The sequence below is a fragment of the Meleagris gallopavo genome, chromosome 5, assembly GCF_000146605.3.
Source record: "Meleagris gallopavo isolate NT-WF06-2002-E0010 breed Aviagen turkey brand Nicholas breeding stock chromosome 5, Turkey_5.1, whole genome shotgun sequence".
Taxonomy (NCBI): domain Eukaryota; kingdom Metazoa; phylum Chordata; class Aves; order Galliformes; family Phasianidae; genus Meleagris; species Meleagris gallopavo.
In genome coordinates, this window is record NC_015015.2 from 37,346,483 (window position 1) to 37,362,119 (window position 15,637).

At 52.4% G+C, this 15,637-nt stretch overlaps 1 protein-coding gene across 1 annotated transcript; it reads left to right on the forward strand.

The window, feature by feature from the left end:
- Positions 1–6,795: 6,795 nt before the first annotated feature.
- BATF (basic leucine zipper ATF-like transcription factor) lies at positions 6,796–15,193 on the forward strand. Its single transcript, XM_019615754.2, is given in 6 exon segments — positions 6,796–8,997; positions 9,868–10,146; positions 10,149–10,166; positions 11,888–11,992; positions 14,848–14,968; positions 14,971–15,193. Coding segments are annotated over 5 exon segments (375 nt in total). The 5' UTR covers positions 6,796–8,997; positions 9,868–10,101; the 3' UTR covers positions 15,057–15,193.
- Positions 15,194–15,637: the final 444 nt, after the last annotated feature.

The window sequence follows — 15,637 nt, forward strand, 5'->3', positions numbered from 1 at the left end:
AAGGGATCTGGAACAAAGCTGGTGAAGAAAGGCAGTGTGTGGCCTGGCTCCCACTGCAGTGGATGGCTCTGCTCCACATTTCATTTTGCCCTGCAGCAGTGGCAGAGGCCTGACCCTATTCTCACAGTGAGCCAATGTTGGCACTTCTAAGGAATGCAATGGCTCTCACTGAGCTGTGCTGAAAGAGGCTGCAAAACATTTTCTAGTCCTGCTTCTCTCTTCAGGAGTTTATTTTCCCCTGCAGAGTATTGAAGGTAATGAATTTCCAGGCTCCTCCACGTATCAGTTTCCTCTTTCCTGGTGAGAGCAAGCTTCTTATGGGACATCAGATGGCCCAACTACAGTCATCGCATGCTTCTTGCTCACCTGGACAGCCCTCATGCTCATCCTTACATGGAGGGCCTATGTGACTCCCACGCACTGTCACCCTGTGCACTGCTGTGAGTGCAGGCAATGGATGGCCCTTCTCTGGCCAACAGCCATGCTGCACTGAAACTTCCTGCTATGAAAACAGCTGGCTTGAAAGAGAAATATTAGATGTCCTTTGAAACCAAGCAGACTGGCAGCAGACAGCAAAGGCAGCAGCAGTGGAATGGTGCTGGTTTAATGTGCAGCACCTCCTCCTAAGGCTCAGGCAGAAGCATTCTGAGCCCCAGCAGTGCCAAGACAGGATGTGCCTGTTTCCTGTATGTCTTCAGAGCAGCCTTTTGCTGCACTTTGGTCAGTGCCGAAGAGATTGCCCCTCAGTTTAAGGCATTATTTTTCCAGAGCACTTGGTTGGACTGCAGCCCAGTGATGCGTTACAGTGCTATCTCCTGGGGATGTGCAGAAGCAGGAGCACGTTCCAGATGTGAGCCCGCCAGGCCTGTAGTGTTGCATCTGAGTCCAGCCCTTATCCAGCTTCAAGCGCTGGGCCAGCCTGCTCCTTGCTCTGAGCCAGCGTGGAGCTCCTAAACCCAAAGCACGGTGGCGGTGTCATCTTTCCACCAGAGTCCCACGGGAAGGTTGATGATGGGGGATTTCACTTCAAAAAGACGAAGGCTGCTTCCCAAAAGTCAGCTCGCTGCCCACCCGGCACGCCGGCACGCCAGTGGTACCCCAAGCCCGGTGCTGCCAGGGGCCGCCAGCAGGAGGGGCTGCGCGGCCGTGGGAGAGCTGAGGCCCATAGGGGACCTACGGGCTTCTGTCCATTTCCGTCTTTGGGGAGAGCCTCATCGGCCGCTACTTTTCTCGGGGTGATTCCATGACGCTGCGATGAGTGGTGTCAGCTAACCTTTGACAATGACCCGCTCTTGTTTCCTTTTGAGCCGAGGCCAGCAGGTATTCACTTATCTTTGTCTTTATTGGTTCTTCTACTTATCTGGCTGGAAAACAACCCCTAGAAATCCCCAGCCTTGATATTTACCAAAAGACACGGAAACTGGTTCACGTGGTACTGGTTTGCTCTGAGTGATGCCAGCACAGCCCACAGCTGAAGCAGGGCCACCAGCATGGCATGGCTGCAGGGAGCGAGAGAATCCACCCGCTGCTTCCTCCAGCCCGGAGACAGAGCCTGGAAGTGAGGGTGCAGGCTCAGCATTGCAAGAAGAAGCACCCAGTGTGCACTTAGTGCTACTTCCAAAGCCCCATGTGGCTCGAAGCAAGAGCAGAGTTTGGGTATGTGTGACAGTGAGGTTTCGCTGCCGCCTGTCACGTCTCAGATGAAGCTTCAGGAACAGGATCCTTTGCCAGTAACCACCACCTTGAGCTGATGTTATCTAGTTTCTGCAGAATGAACTTGCTGAGCTGTCATCTGTATCGCTGTCGGGGGAAGTCCTGACTCCTGACGCTGCAGTTCCTGTGGCGGCTTCGCCAGTGCTCTGATTCCAGCAACACCGCTGGCTGAGGAGGATCTGCTGGAAACCTCCGGCAGCAAGGCTGGGGCTGCCAGGAGGAGGTGGGCGGTGAGGCTTTGTGTCTGCCCTGGTGCTGGTGGGGCCTCCAGGCAGGCCAGCGTGTGCCTTTTGGTCGCTGCTGGCAGCGCACTGTGCAGTGCTGCTGAGTGCCGTAACCCTGTGAGCTGGCCAAGGCAGTGTGCTGGAGGGGGTATGTGGGCATCAGCAGGTGCCTCTCAGCAGGTAGCTGCTGGGATCTGCCACACAGGCGCACCCTGTGGGTGCCAGGAAGAGTCACTGCTGCACTTCTGTAGGTATCTGCTAGAGGAGACATCTCTCCTTTTTGGTGGAGATCTTCCTCCTTAGCAATGTGACCTGACGCACTCATCACTTCCAGGCTGCAGATGTTGGTTGTGTAGCAAGCTGAGGTACCAGTGAAGCATTGGCTGGGCCTCTCACAACAGGGGCAGCTGAAATATGGCTTTCTGCAGCCACTGCTGCCAGTTGATGCCATCAGGTCTCTGGCTGATGTGAACAAGGTTTTAGGAGCAGTATGGAGTGCCAGAGTGCCTGCTGGGTCTCGCTGCCTGCACAGAGCCAAGTGCACGGGCATCTCCCTACCTGATGGCCACCACATGCCAGGGCTGCTGCACCTCGGTGTTGCTTCTCACCACATTTCAGAACATGGCCAAGCGCTGGCTGTCAGCCACGCAGCACGGTGAGGGTGCAAATGGGTTCAAAGCCATGCTCAAACTGGGAGTGCCCATCTGGTGTACCCAGCCTCTGTGCAGCAGTGGGGAAAGAGGGATGGAGCCTAGGGAATGGGAATGGGAGAGCATGTCCATCTTATTATAACAGTAGAGATGGCTGTGGGATATCTTGCCTTATGTGTTGTGTCACTTCTACTTGCCCCACTGTGAAAATGAGGGACGTCCAAAGATGGGCACTGACCTCAATCTGTGGCATAGGAAAATTTCCCTATGTGGAGACTAAAAGTCCCAGTAGTTTAGAGCGGAAACTAATGAAATGCCGCATGATAGAGATGTGTAGAGCAATGCCTGGCTTAGAGATAAGTCTGTTCCCCTGCTCACCCCCTCACAAGATGTTCAAAGAAATGGAAAGACAACTCATTTCAAACTGGTAAACTGACACACTTTTCAGAGCAGCTAATTGCTTTGTGCAGGTGGACAAGGTGCCCGAAGGTACTCATGAAAAATGAAGATGCCCAAACTCAGGTCCGAGGGTTTGGATTAAAAAAAGTTAGGAAATGGCAAGGCTCTTGAACACATGCTTTGGGATTCAGATGAAGTGGTGAGGAAAGGAGATTCTGCCTTTCTCTGTCCCCTCTTTGAAGCTACAGTGGGAGCTGTCAGCAGCAGCAGCAGCTCCTCATGCTGGGGCTGAGGCTGCAGCCCTTCTCCCCTGTCCCACCTCCCAGGCACTGCTGGGCATGAGATCCTGAGAAATGAGGGGGGGAAAGGGTGAAATAGTGAAGAAAAAAGGGAGAAAGTGAAGAAGCTGCTGTTGGGATGGGAGCGTGCTTGGAGCAGTCCTGCTGTTCAGCCATTCCCTGCTGAGAAGGGCATCTTGGAGTCTACTTGCTGCAAGAACATGCCCCAAACATATTGTGTCCTGTTCTTGGGAGGATTGGACAGATGGTGAGGGTGAGCTTGAAAGGAATCATGCATTAATTTAGGAGACAAGTAATGTGTTTGTTTGCCCCTGCGCCCCATGCCCCAGGGCATGGCAGAAGTGCCCAGCGAGGATCAGACCCTGTCAAGCTGCAGCCATCCCTAGGAGTAAAATGGTTGATGCTCATTTGGACCCACTGCACCATTAGCACGGGCCTGAGGTGTGTGGGGCTGCACAGCCATGCACTGTTCCTGCCTCATGGTCTGGAAATACATAAAGGAAACTGGGGCTGCAGCCCCTTGCAAGCACCGATAACCTGCCCTGGGTGGATCAGCCGCTCTGGTTAAACGGGTCGCTGCCCTTCCTCTTCGGGCCTTCCCCACCATTGCTGAACGATACTGCCATCGAGGTGAGTCAAACCGTCAGACAGCAGCTGTGCCCTTGCACACACTGTGTCCATGCACTTGGATAAGTCAGATGGTGGGCTGTGTCTTGTCAGGGGAAGAAAAAAAGCCCTGATTTACCAGCGACAGGTAGAGGATAGGCCTTCTGGAGCCCCAGGTGCATGCTCATCCAGTGGGCTGAGTGGTCAGGTTTGCTCCTGGTGAGAAAGGGACTGGGTGCTTTGAAGAAAGCAACTGGAGAAAATTTGGCCGTGTCTGGGGAGAAATAACAACATACATCAGCACAGGTCAGGAGAGGAGAGGAGCTGCTGGAGAGGAGCGGAGCTGCTGGAGAGGAGCTCTGCAGAAAAGGACCTGGGTGTCACAGTGGACAACAGGTTGGCCGTGAACCAGCAGTGTGCCCTTGTAGCCAAGAAAGCCAATGGTATCTTGGGGTGCATTAAAAAGAGCGTGGCCAGCGGGTCAAGGGAGGTGATCCTCCCCCTCTACTCTGCCTTAGTGAGGCCACATTTAGACTACTGTGTGGAGTTCTGGGCTCCCTGGTACAAAAAAGACAGGGATCGTCTAGAAAGAATCCCACAGAGGACCAGAGAGATGATAAAGGGCCTGGAACATCTCCCAGATGAGGAAAGGCTGAGAGTCTGTTTGTCCTAGAGAAAAGGAAACTGAGAGGGGATCGGATCTAAAGCATGGGAGGCAATGGGGTGAGGCCAGATTCATTTCAGTGCTGTGTTGATTGGACAAGGAGCAATAGCATAAAACCAGAATGTAAGAAGTTCCATACAAAGAATTTCTTTACAGTAGGGGTGACGGAGGACTGGAACAGGTTGCCCAGAGAGGCTGTGGAGTGTCCTATGGAGATATTCAAGACTCATCTAGATGCCTATCTGTGTGACCTGTCGTAAGGAACCTGTTTTGGCAAGGGATTGGCCTCAACAATCTCTAGAGGTCCCTTCCAGCTCCTGCAATTCTGAGATTCTCAGTACCACACCAGGTTTTGTAATCTGCTGACCTGGAGAGGCATGTAAGCACACACCCAAGTGGTGTGCTTGCTCATGAGCTGCTAAGTCCTGTGGCTGATCCCTTCAGCAACCTGGTGTGAACACATTATTTGTGCCCCAAGACTGAAGCTCTGGGGTGTGCTGGAGGCCAGACCCTGCTGAGCTCTGCTGGGCACCCTGTCTTGGAGAGCAAACATGTGGAGATTAGTTTCTATAGTTTGCTTCTTGCGATGCATAGACAGGGACGCACAGAAAGTACACCAAAGTCATTCAAAAAAGTGGCAAAGACAGGTACAGAAGAGCTATACACTGCCAGAAATGGCTTTACCTGGGCAACCTAACTTCAGCAGTCTCATACACGTGATTACCTCTGCTTTTTGCCCTAGATGATCACATCTTCATCAGCCAGGCTGGACCACTGCTGGAATGGACCGAGAGCTGGCCTACTGCCTGCTTTCTTACCAGGGCTGATACTCCTACCAGACAAGGAAATGAGAGACTACAGAAAGAAAGAAGGTCTCCTGGGCAGATCATTGGTGCCTTCTGAGAGAGCTGAATCTGCCCCAAAGTGACCTGGTGAGCTGCATAAGCAAGTCTTTCACAGGAGCAGCCATATGTTCCTCATTTGTCAGGTCTGCTTTGTGGAAGATCTAAAAGGTTGCAGCTGCAGCCACGGACATCAGGAGCTGGGGTCTGGTTAAATGAATTGCTACATCGAGCCAGAAAAATTAGTTTTTAATTGGCTAAAATGTCCAAAATTAATGAATACTTATGAGCTAAATTCCTCTTTATCTGTCATTTTGCAATTGTAAAACAGGAGTATTTCTACCCCTTTACCTGGAAAGATGGATGAGGAAACAACTTCATTAACAGTCCTCGAGCACTCACCTGGGGATGCTGAAGAGATTAGCACTAGGAAGAGGCTGTGAAGAAATGAGAAAACAGGACATCAAAGTGGGATCAGACCATTGGGATAAAGGTAACGCAGCAATGCCAAGGAAGGAACCTCCATGAGTACTGCAGGTATAAAGCCCAGCCCAGAACAGTACATTGCACATGGATGCAAACGCAGTGTGCTTAAGGGAGCTAATTCTGAGTTTTCTGTACTTTTGAGTGCTTGATTTTACTCTTGTCATTTATAACTCATTTGGGATGTATGTGTTTCCTGTAGATGATGAGGTTGTGCTCATTGTGGACTGTGCTTGTGGGATGGGTGATTGGTGTGACTCAGGTGGGATAAACTCAGTGGGATGGAGCCCTGGCTCTCCTGCTCCCCCTTACCTTAGCACAGGTGATATAATCCTAGGATAGAGACAGGCTGTCCTGCCAGCTGGGGAAGCTGCCCTGGTGCAGATAGGAGTAGCCTGTGCTGCTGGGACGGGATGCTGTGCTGCAGAAACTTGCCAGGTAGTGTGAGGCCTTCGTTCACCACCACTCACTCATCAGCACTGAATCCCACACAAGAGTCTTTGAACTCGGATGGGGAATATATGCAAATTGTTGTGATTGTATTGTGAGAAGGTGTTTGCATAAAATGTTACATGTGGAGCAGAAGCAACCCCCACGGTTTACAGGAGGCTGAAGCTGATTAACTTCCCTATGCTGGCTTTTTAAATAGCACTATTCACTGAGTGCTCATGCAAAGAAGATGAGTGAGATGGATGCGGTAGGTTTATGGGGAAGCTGCAGCAGTCTTCTCTCCTGAGAAAGCAGTGTGCATGGGGAGGTGTGGGGGCAGGCTGCAGTTAAAGCCTGGCAGATGCACAATGTGCTCTCTTAGTAGTTATCCTGTAAATAACTACTATTTAAACCCTGGGAGCATCTCTCTCCAGCCTGTCCTACAGAAGCAGGATGAAACCTGGACCATTTCTGACAAAGGTTTGTTCCTCACCGCTTTGTGTGAAAGGGACAGCGTTGCCTTTCTAACTTTGACCTCTTTTTAAACTCTGACCTGAATCTCTCTCACTGCCATTGAAGCCTGGCGCCGGCTGCACAGAAAACAGCTAGCTGACCACTCTTTCCATTACAGCATATTAAAGAGAGCTCCTTCCTCCCCCACCCTCCGCTCGCCCCCAGGTGTTCTCTTTTCTAGACTGAGTGGACCCATCATCTTCGCTCCTTCTTCTTCATGCAGGAGTTTGGTGTGTTCACCCCATCAGTTATTTTCTTCTAGGCTTTTTCACCCCTTGGGAGGGGCAGCCATCCCCTCACCTCCCTCACCCACTTGCTGCCTGCCTGCTTGCACAGCTCCGCGCTGCTGCCAACGCTTTGCTTTGAGATGGCTCTGTAACCCCCAGACTTTTCCCTGCTGTTCTGCTGCCTAGCTGGTTATTCCCCACTTCTTCTCTATACACTTTGCGTTGCTTTACATTTGCATTTGTTCTTGCTGAGTTGCACATTGTTGCTGTCAGACCATTTCTCTGTAGCTGAGGTCATGCAAACCCCCAGCTTCCAGTCCCTGTCACCTCTCTGCCCTCGCATCATCTGCACGCTTCAGGTAATGGGACTGCCTTCAGCAGGGACCGATGCAGAACCAGATGATTCCATCCTTCCCCTACGCTCCTCTGAGAACTATCCCTGCTCCGTAGGTCTGCTGGCATGGCAGTGACCTAACACGTGTTGCAAGCTCATTCAGCGCTGCTGATAATGATTTTGCAGCTGCTGTGATTAAGGTCAAGAAACTTAAATGATCCCAGAGAGAAAGTCAGGGGATGCTATTCACAGTGTGCGTTTAAGTCACCAACATGAAGCATGGGGGTCAAAAGGCTGGCTCCTAGGTAGGCTGCCAGCTGGGATTCCTCTATCAGCCCTGGGCTGCTAAAAAGAGCCCAGCTAAGACGTAGCTCCAGACTTTCCTTTTGAGGATCAAATGAGTTTTCATAGTAATGATTGCCCAACTTGTGCCTGCTTTCCCAGCTTCCAGAACTACATCCTGCCAACTACTTGTCCCTGGCTGAATTGCTTCTCAGCTGCTGGGCTTGCTGGCTGCCAAAGGAGGGCATTTGGCTTGTTTGCCCAAGGATGAGGCAAGTGAGGAAGGAGTTCTCTGCATCCTGCCTTGGGCAACAGCAGTTTGTAGAGCCTTTGAGGTAAGGCGTGAAGGAACTACTGATGTGGTGGATGGGAGCCCAGGTAATCCATGAGATGTGATTGATGCCAGAGGAGTGTGGGTTTCCTCTGGACAGTGGGAATTCAACAGTGTGCTTCCTGCAAAAGAAGCACTGTGCGGGGTTGTAGCATTCAGAGGAAACGTAGTGAGGCAGTGAGTGAAGTGATGGTTCAATGGTTTGTCTGCCAGCAGCAGCTTGGCAGCCCTGAATCTGCCCTTCTTCTCATCAGCGAGCGACCTGCGAGTGCAATGTTCCTGGGGACTCTGAGAAGCTCTGTGTGCTGAGCAAGCAAACTTTCTGCTCACAGGTAGGGACTGTGCACCTCCACTTGGAGAGAAGGATGAGGGAAGGCCTCATGGCAGCCTGCGGCTCCTTGCAGGGAGCGGAGGGCCAGAGCTGAGCACTGCTCTGTGGTGATAGCAACAGGGCCTGAGGGAACGGCATGGAGCAGCGTCAGGGGACGGTCAGGTGGGGGGTTAAGAAAAGGTCCTTCACCAGAGGGAGCTGGGCATGGAACAGGTTGCCCAGGGCAGTGGGCATGACCCCGAGCTGCTAGAGCTGAAGGGTCATTTGCCCCGCTGCAAGCACCCACTCACCATGCCTGGCACAGGGCACTCGTGTGGGTTTGGGGCTGTGAAAGCACAGGCTGCTGGGGCTAGGGTACAGCGCTGCACTGTGCTTTGATATTCCTGTGCAGAAAGCGGAAGGAATTGAAACACTGGTGAGCGGGAACTGCGAACTGCTGCTTTCTACAGTAGTGCGTTACTGTGGGTGGGCTTGTGCTTTGCTCAATATCTGCCCTTCACAGCACGCGTGTGCATCCAGTCGCTCTGAGGATGTGTACTTCTATCTGTGATGGACAACCTGCTGGCACCCGGCCCCGCTCACCCATCTGGCTCCAATGCTGCGAAATGACTGGGAAAGGAATGGTCTTGTTTCTCTCCCTGCTCCCACACCATCATCTGCAGAGTTGCGGGTGAGGCAAATTGAAGCACAGCAGCTATAGGGCCATGCCCAAAGCAGAGTGCTCTCAGAGAGCAAATAGCAAGGAAACAAACCCAGTATGCTGTGATATATATTCCTGTCTTCACATCTTCTGATGCTGGCTATGGTGAGAGAGGGCAAGAATGAAGCAGGCAGGAAGCAGGGAGCCAGGACCCATGCACAACAGCTGCATGTACCCAAGATGGACAAGCTTGTACTGTGGCACGGAGTGACAATCAGGTCTCAGCTCTAGCTGAAGGTCTATAGGACCTTCCCGCTCCCTCCAACAACTCCAAATGTTTTCCATCTCAGCTTTTGTTTCATCTGGGCCTGGCTCATCCCACGTACACAAGTCATGGTACCAGCAGCATCTAGGTGACGCTGGCTGAGGATGCAGGTCTCCCCTGACACTTGCGCAGGCAGTGCTGGGGTGGCAGGACAGGCGAGTGGGCTGTGGGGTTGAGGGAGGCTGCTTTGGAACTTCCCAGCAGGGTTGGGGTGATGGAGGTCACCAGCTTTGGACTGCCTCCTGCCCTCATAAGACCATGGGTGCGCAGCTCCTCCTGCTCTGGAGTTTCTGGGGCTCCCAACACCAACTCCTCCGCGCTGCCCTCCTTTGAGGGTCCTGGTTTCGCAGCCAGGGCTGGGGCTTTTCTTCCCTTTACATCTGTGCTGTTTGTCTCGGAGAAAACCCATCTTACTGTTTTTCTACTGCTTGAAGGTGTTTTTCGGGGTTTTTTCAGGCTATTTTGAAGCTCATTTTTCCCAGATGTGTTTTTTTTTTTTTCTTCTTCTTCTTCTGTAACTTTTCTTCTTCGTCTTAAAGTTTCCGGCCACGTGACTTTCAGCTTACATCCCCTAGGTTCTGAGAAACCACAGGAGGCTGAGACCTAAAGGAAGGTGCAGAGCTCAGAGCGGAGAGGCAGAGGAAGCAGCAGAGCACAGGACAGAAGGACAGTGTGCCTCTGGGCTCGGGAGTGCTAGAGCCCAGTGAGCACCCCAAGGCGGAGGAGGAATCAGGGGAGAAAGAGGGAAGCCAGGCACACCACAGGTGCAAAGGAAGCCGAGGAGGTCCTGGGAGCCAGAGACAGGAGCCATGCCCCACAGCTCCGACAGCAGTGACTCCAGCATCTCCAGCCAGTCCCCCCTCCTAGCAAGCAGGTAAATGGAGACCCTTCCCTGTCTCTCCCCAGCTCTCCTTCAGGTTGGCAGGAGGCTCTAAGCGGCCATGAGGAAGCCTGGCATCCCTTGCTGCTGCCTGCATGACATGATGTGGTGGGTTTTCTAGGAACTGCTGTGGAGAGAGTGGGATGTGGGGCTGAGCTGGGAGCAGTGCCCACTGAAAGAGGTGTAGGGGAGAGGAAGCCCAGAGAGCTGGGGCTGTACTGAGGACAAGGGCGGACCCCATAGCACTGTGGGCCCCATGCTAACTGCTATGTAGGAGGCTGCGTGCAGAGTCCAGTGTCACTAAGAGGATGCTTAGGGGAACCTGCCTGCTTCCCACTGCCTTGCAGAGCATTCAGGGTCCAGGGGAAACCCTGCTGCTTTGGGTCTGCTCTTCTTATTCATCTTCAGAAGGTTTTCATCTCAGTGATGCTAGGCTGAAGGAATTTTTGTACAGAGTATTGTACAGAGTGCCTTAATGGTAGGTCTTGGGCTTGTGTTAGTTTCTGCCAGCCAAAGATATTTCTATCACCTTCATTATAGCTATCATTTGGCACCTGCCAAGTGCTGACAGCACCAGCATATACCCGAGACTTTGTTCAGAAATCTCCGGGATGATTAGAGCTGGTGATTTCAGGCTTGCAGCCAGGGATGGGGAGGCATCCTGGGCGAGAAGAGGATGAAGCACAGAGACTGCCAAGGGACTGGGCTTGGTGCAGTATTGGGATCTACCACGTATGAAGTTGGTAGGGTAACGAAGGCAAGGATAAAACGGTTAAGTTCAAAGAAGAGAAAAGATCTTGGGCGGGGTGGAGGGGGGGAGAGGATGTGGACAGACTGATGGGCTGGGAAGATAACTTTTGTGGCTGAGTTTCATAGTCCTGTGGGGGAGCAGTGGTGCGAATGTTAGAGAGTCCACAAAAGAGGCAGCGCCATATGAAAACAGAAGATGAAAGAATCTGTATGACGGTTTTAACTGTCAGAAGGCAGCAGCAAGACCAGATCTGAACAGAGAAGGGCTGCTGCACGAAGCTCTTGACCTGGCACCACAAGACTGAGCTTCTGCTCAGGAGCACCACGGGCAGCACTGTGGATTGTTGCTGCCAAGGGACTGCAGAAAGGAGCAAACACGGGGATGGGAGAGCTGGAGTGAAGGAGATCTGGGGATAAGGCTAAAAGTCAGAGTCTGCCTAGTTAAGCATGCAGCGTCATAGTGAGCTGCACCATGCTATAAGGGTCTGCAACAATCCAAAACTGACAGAGAAGGGTGGTGGGAAGAGGGTTTGGGACCTACAGGGATGGAAGAAGGAAAGCACGGGATGCATCTCTGGAAAGACAAGGAGCTGGAATAACTGCAGTGCCATATCTTTCCAGAGAAGTGAAGGGAAAGGTTTCCTGAGCAAGAAACTCAAATTCTCTCTGTTCTGGAGAAGTCCTTGCCCATGTTCCTCAAGTCATAGCCTTGGCTGGTGTCTTGGCAAAGCAGTCATCTCCCAGTTGTGCCAGGATGGTTAGGGGATCAGATCTGCCTCTCCTGGCATCTGAGATGTAAAAAGCATCACATGTCCCTGAGGCAGAACTTTACCTTTGTGCTGAGGAGGATGCGTTTCATAGCCTGTGCTTCAAGGCTGTTATCTGCTGCTTTCCCATCTCCAGCCCAGGAGAAGCAGGGTGAAGGAGGGTTGCTGCAGTCATTTCCATGCCTCATGTTTCCCTAGGACTCTTCTGATGACATGAGGAAAGTTCAGAGGAGGGAGAAGAACCGCATTGCTGCCCAGAAGAGCCGCCTGCGGCAGACCCAGAAAGCAGATACACTGCACTTGGTGAGCACATCCAGCCTTTTCCATTCCCTGCATGGAGGGCTCACAGTGGGGACAGCATGCTCTCCCCTGGGGGAATAGGATTGGAGGTACTTGGTTGAGCCAGGACAGGAGCAGTGGAGCCAAGGCAGGGTGTTGGAGGCAGTGCTAATAGCATGGGCAGCTTTCCTTTACTGAGATGCTCAGGGACACTCCTTCTTCAGCAGGTCCAGAGTGAAATCCTCTGGTTCATCTACCAAATGTTACAGGTTTCCTCTCTAGGCTCAATCAAGATGACTCATTCTGTGTCACTGGTACCATGTCTGCCTTTCCCATGGGGTCATTGCTGCCAGGATTCATGCCTGGCAGGTCCTATTGTCACCTCCCATCAGAAAGGGTGATGGCCACTGAAGCCTTTAGTTTAGCATGCAGTTCAATATCAAGACTTTATCTCTCAGTTTGGCATGACCAATTTCCTCCCTTAATTTCTTCTGAATGCTTCAGCCAGAAGCTCTTTGAAAGCACAGCTTCATTAGGGTTGCACGGGAAAGCACAGGTTCATTAGGCTCCCAGGTTCGTGCTTCATGTTGTTACTTATTTGTTTGGTGATGCAACAAGCATATAAGCAAGCCTTTTTGAAATGCTGCGCAATGCAGATGAAAAACTATTAATCATTTTCCAATATTTTAAAACATCCCTATGGCAGAGCATGCATCCCTTCTTATATCTGAACACCATACAGTACCTGGAGGCATTTCTTCTTGCGCAGCATGGATTTTCCCTGCTTTGGTTTCACCCCTGTTGTTCCATTCTACCCTGTGGCACCACAGGCACTCTGCAGCTCCTCCCAGTGTGGTGAATCAGGAACGTACATTTCAGGAGGGATGGCCATTTCTTGCTGTGTGCACTTGGCCAGGAACATCTGATCAGTGTTGGAACACAGGGGCAAGCACCTTTTGCATTTTGCACTGATAAATGCAGTCCTGTGTGTTTTGGGCTGCTGGTGAGCAGGATGCAGAGCCATCTTTGTCCCTGAAGTATGTTGTCCCTCTGAAGTGCGATAGTCAAGTTCACATTCAAAAAAAATATCCTTTGACTTAGAAGTCTTCATATTTCCCCAAGTCTTCATTTTTTGAAAGAATTGAGGTATAGTTCCTGAGCCTTACCTCTCACATTGTGACCTCAGTCCGTGCTTGCAGCTGATTTTACAACAGAGACCTCACTTTTTCCTATGTAGTGGATGATTCTAGTAGAAGTGACATGGCTCCAGGCTGTCTGCATTCATTAGTTCTGCCAGCAGCAATGGCTCTGGGAGCTGTGCATTCAAGGGGTGGAGACAGACTCTTCCTTGGGCTTGATGCTCTGTCCTAGGCAATCCTAGAGACGGATAGGGGCTTTCATCTTCCCTCAGGAAAATCCTGACTTGCACCAAGAATTGGGCTGCTCTTAGGGCAGACACCAGACAACTTTCTTAGCAGATAAATATTCAAATGACATCAGTAACAGAGACTCATTCCTTTCCCGTGAGCTGGGATCTGGGACTGATGCAGAAGCACGTGGAGGCAAGTAGAGAGTGGATGGTGAATTTTTGCTAAGGCTTTTCCAGTTCATCCCTAGTCCCCTCCGTCTCTGGTGGGCTCTGCATGAGGAATGGTGCCTCTACACAGTTCTGCTCGGAAAACTTGGGGTTGAAGTGCTTTCAAGGAGCCAGCAGCTCCATCTGTCCCCAGGCATTGCAGCTTGTGTTGAGGTGAATGGGTCACAGTGAGGTTGGAGCTCCTGGCCACAAGGTGATTTCTGTCAGCTCACAGCCTGACGTCAGTGACAAAACATTTTGTCACATCCCAGAGATGATGCGATGATGCCCATTTAGTGCCGTAAGCGCTGGGTGCATTTACACTGTGTGTGGAGAGCAGGCACCTCCAGCAGTCAGTGCAGTGGTGGAGGTCTGACAAGTTCATTTCTCCGGGGGTCTGGTGCAGCTCTCCTAGGTCCCGCTTTGGCTGAATTCCCAGAGTGCTCCCTGCTTCCTTCTGTCTTGCTGCATGGCCACCAGTACCTGGGATGCCCCACTTGGAGCCGCCCACCTCTCACTAGCAAAGGGTGTGCTTTGCTCTGGGTTGCTGAGGCAAGGCTGAGCATAGCCCCTTTGTTGTTATTCTCATTAATATCAGTAATAATTCATCTCTGAGGCCCGGGTTTCTCTTTTCTTCTGACTCAAGCGTCTCCCCCCTCCTCCCCGCCGTGCCGCTGGTTTCCCCGGCTGCTAGCAGGAAGCAGTGAGTCTTTTCTTTCCAGGGCAATGACAGGTTTCCTGTGGCAGGTGGTTTTCTGGTTAAAGACGGCGGTTATTCGGCGCACCCTCCCCCCGGCCGCACGGCCCGGGAAGCGGCCAGCAGCGTGCATGTGCGTGAGAGGGAGCGAGAAAGCCTGGGCGGGCGCACTTCTCGTAAGCCCGGGCCGCCAGCATCGCACCCAGCCTGCTGCAGGGGGTGTTGCCCTGCTGCCGCTCGGTGCTGAATTTGCCGGAAACGTGTTGTTCTGGAAAGTGCTGGGCTGAGAGGTGCGAGCACGAGACCCTAGCTCTGCTCCTGGAGAGCACCGGCTGGGAGGGGCTGGGAGGTGACACTGGGGGACGTAGTTTAGCGGGCACAGTGGGAGTGGTTTGAGGGTTGGACTAGCTGATCTTACTGGTCTTTTCCAACCTTTATGATTCCATGATCAGAAGGGGTCCCAGGCCATGATGCTGCAGCATGTTCAAATGCAGGGCAGCTCCTACAGCCCCACTTGTAATCGCACCGCTCTTCCCCCCTCCATCCCCCCCAACGTCCCCATTCACACCTGCAGCTAAGGAAGCCCCCGTGGTTTTGTCTCCCCAGGAGAGCGAAGACCTGGAGAGGCAGAACGCAGCCCTGCGCCGGGAGATCAAGCAGTTGACAGAGGAGATGAAGCACTTCACCTCGGTGCTGAGCTCCCACGAACCGCTCTGCTCCATCCTGGCATCGCCCCACCCCCACCCCCGGAGGTGCTTTACGCTGCACACTCCTTCCACCAGCCCCACATCAGTTCCCCACGCTTCCAGCACTGAGCCCACTTGGGGCGGCCAGGAACCAATTTGTGGGGCTTGCTTTTCCATCTGGAGAGGGGCGAACGGACAGACACCCCTTCTCAAAGTGTGTACTCTGAGTGACTTTGTCCAAGACTTGTTCCCTGTGCAGAAATGGCAGAGCCACCAGCAGGCATCTTCAGGCGGATTCCAGCTTGGATCCTGGAAAGAGGAGAATTCAGCATCAGCTGTTCCCTGGTTCTTGCCTGGGGACATCACAGGCTGCCCTTGTGCTAGTGGCTGGCTGCAGCGTGCAGCATCAGGAGCTCCAGGCATAGGAATGAGAGCAGGGGTGGAGGGGAAGGTTGGGGGACACAGAGTACCAGGGTGAAACTGGTTTATTTTTGTAAAATAAAGAATGAAAATGCTTCGTGCTTTGTTTTTTGAGATAGGGTCAGCCACTCTGAAGGTCCTGCATGACACAGGGAAGCTGGAGTGGCAGTGGGGGAAAACTCATCTCATTCATCTCATTGCTAGAACAATGGTCTGTGGAGGCAGGGTCTAGGGGGAGATGGGCTGTTCCCTGCTGTAGGGCTGGACCTGGCATTGGGTATGCTCTGCAG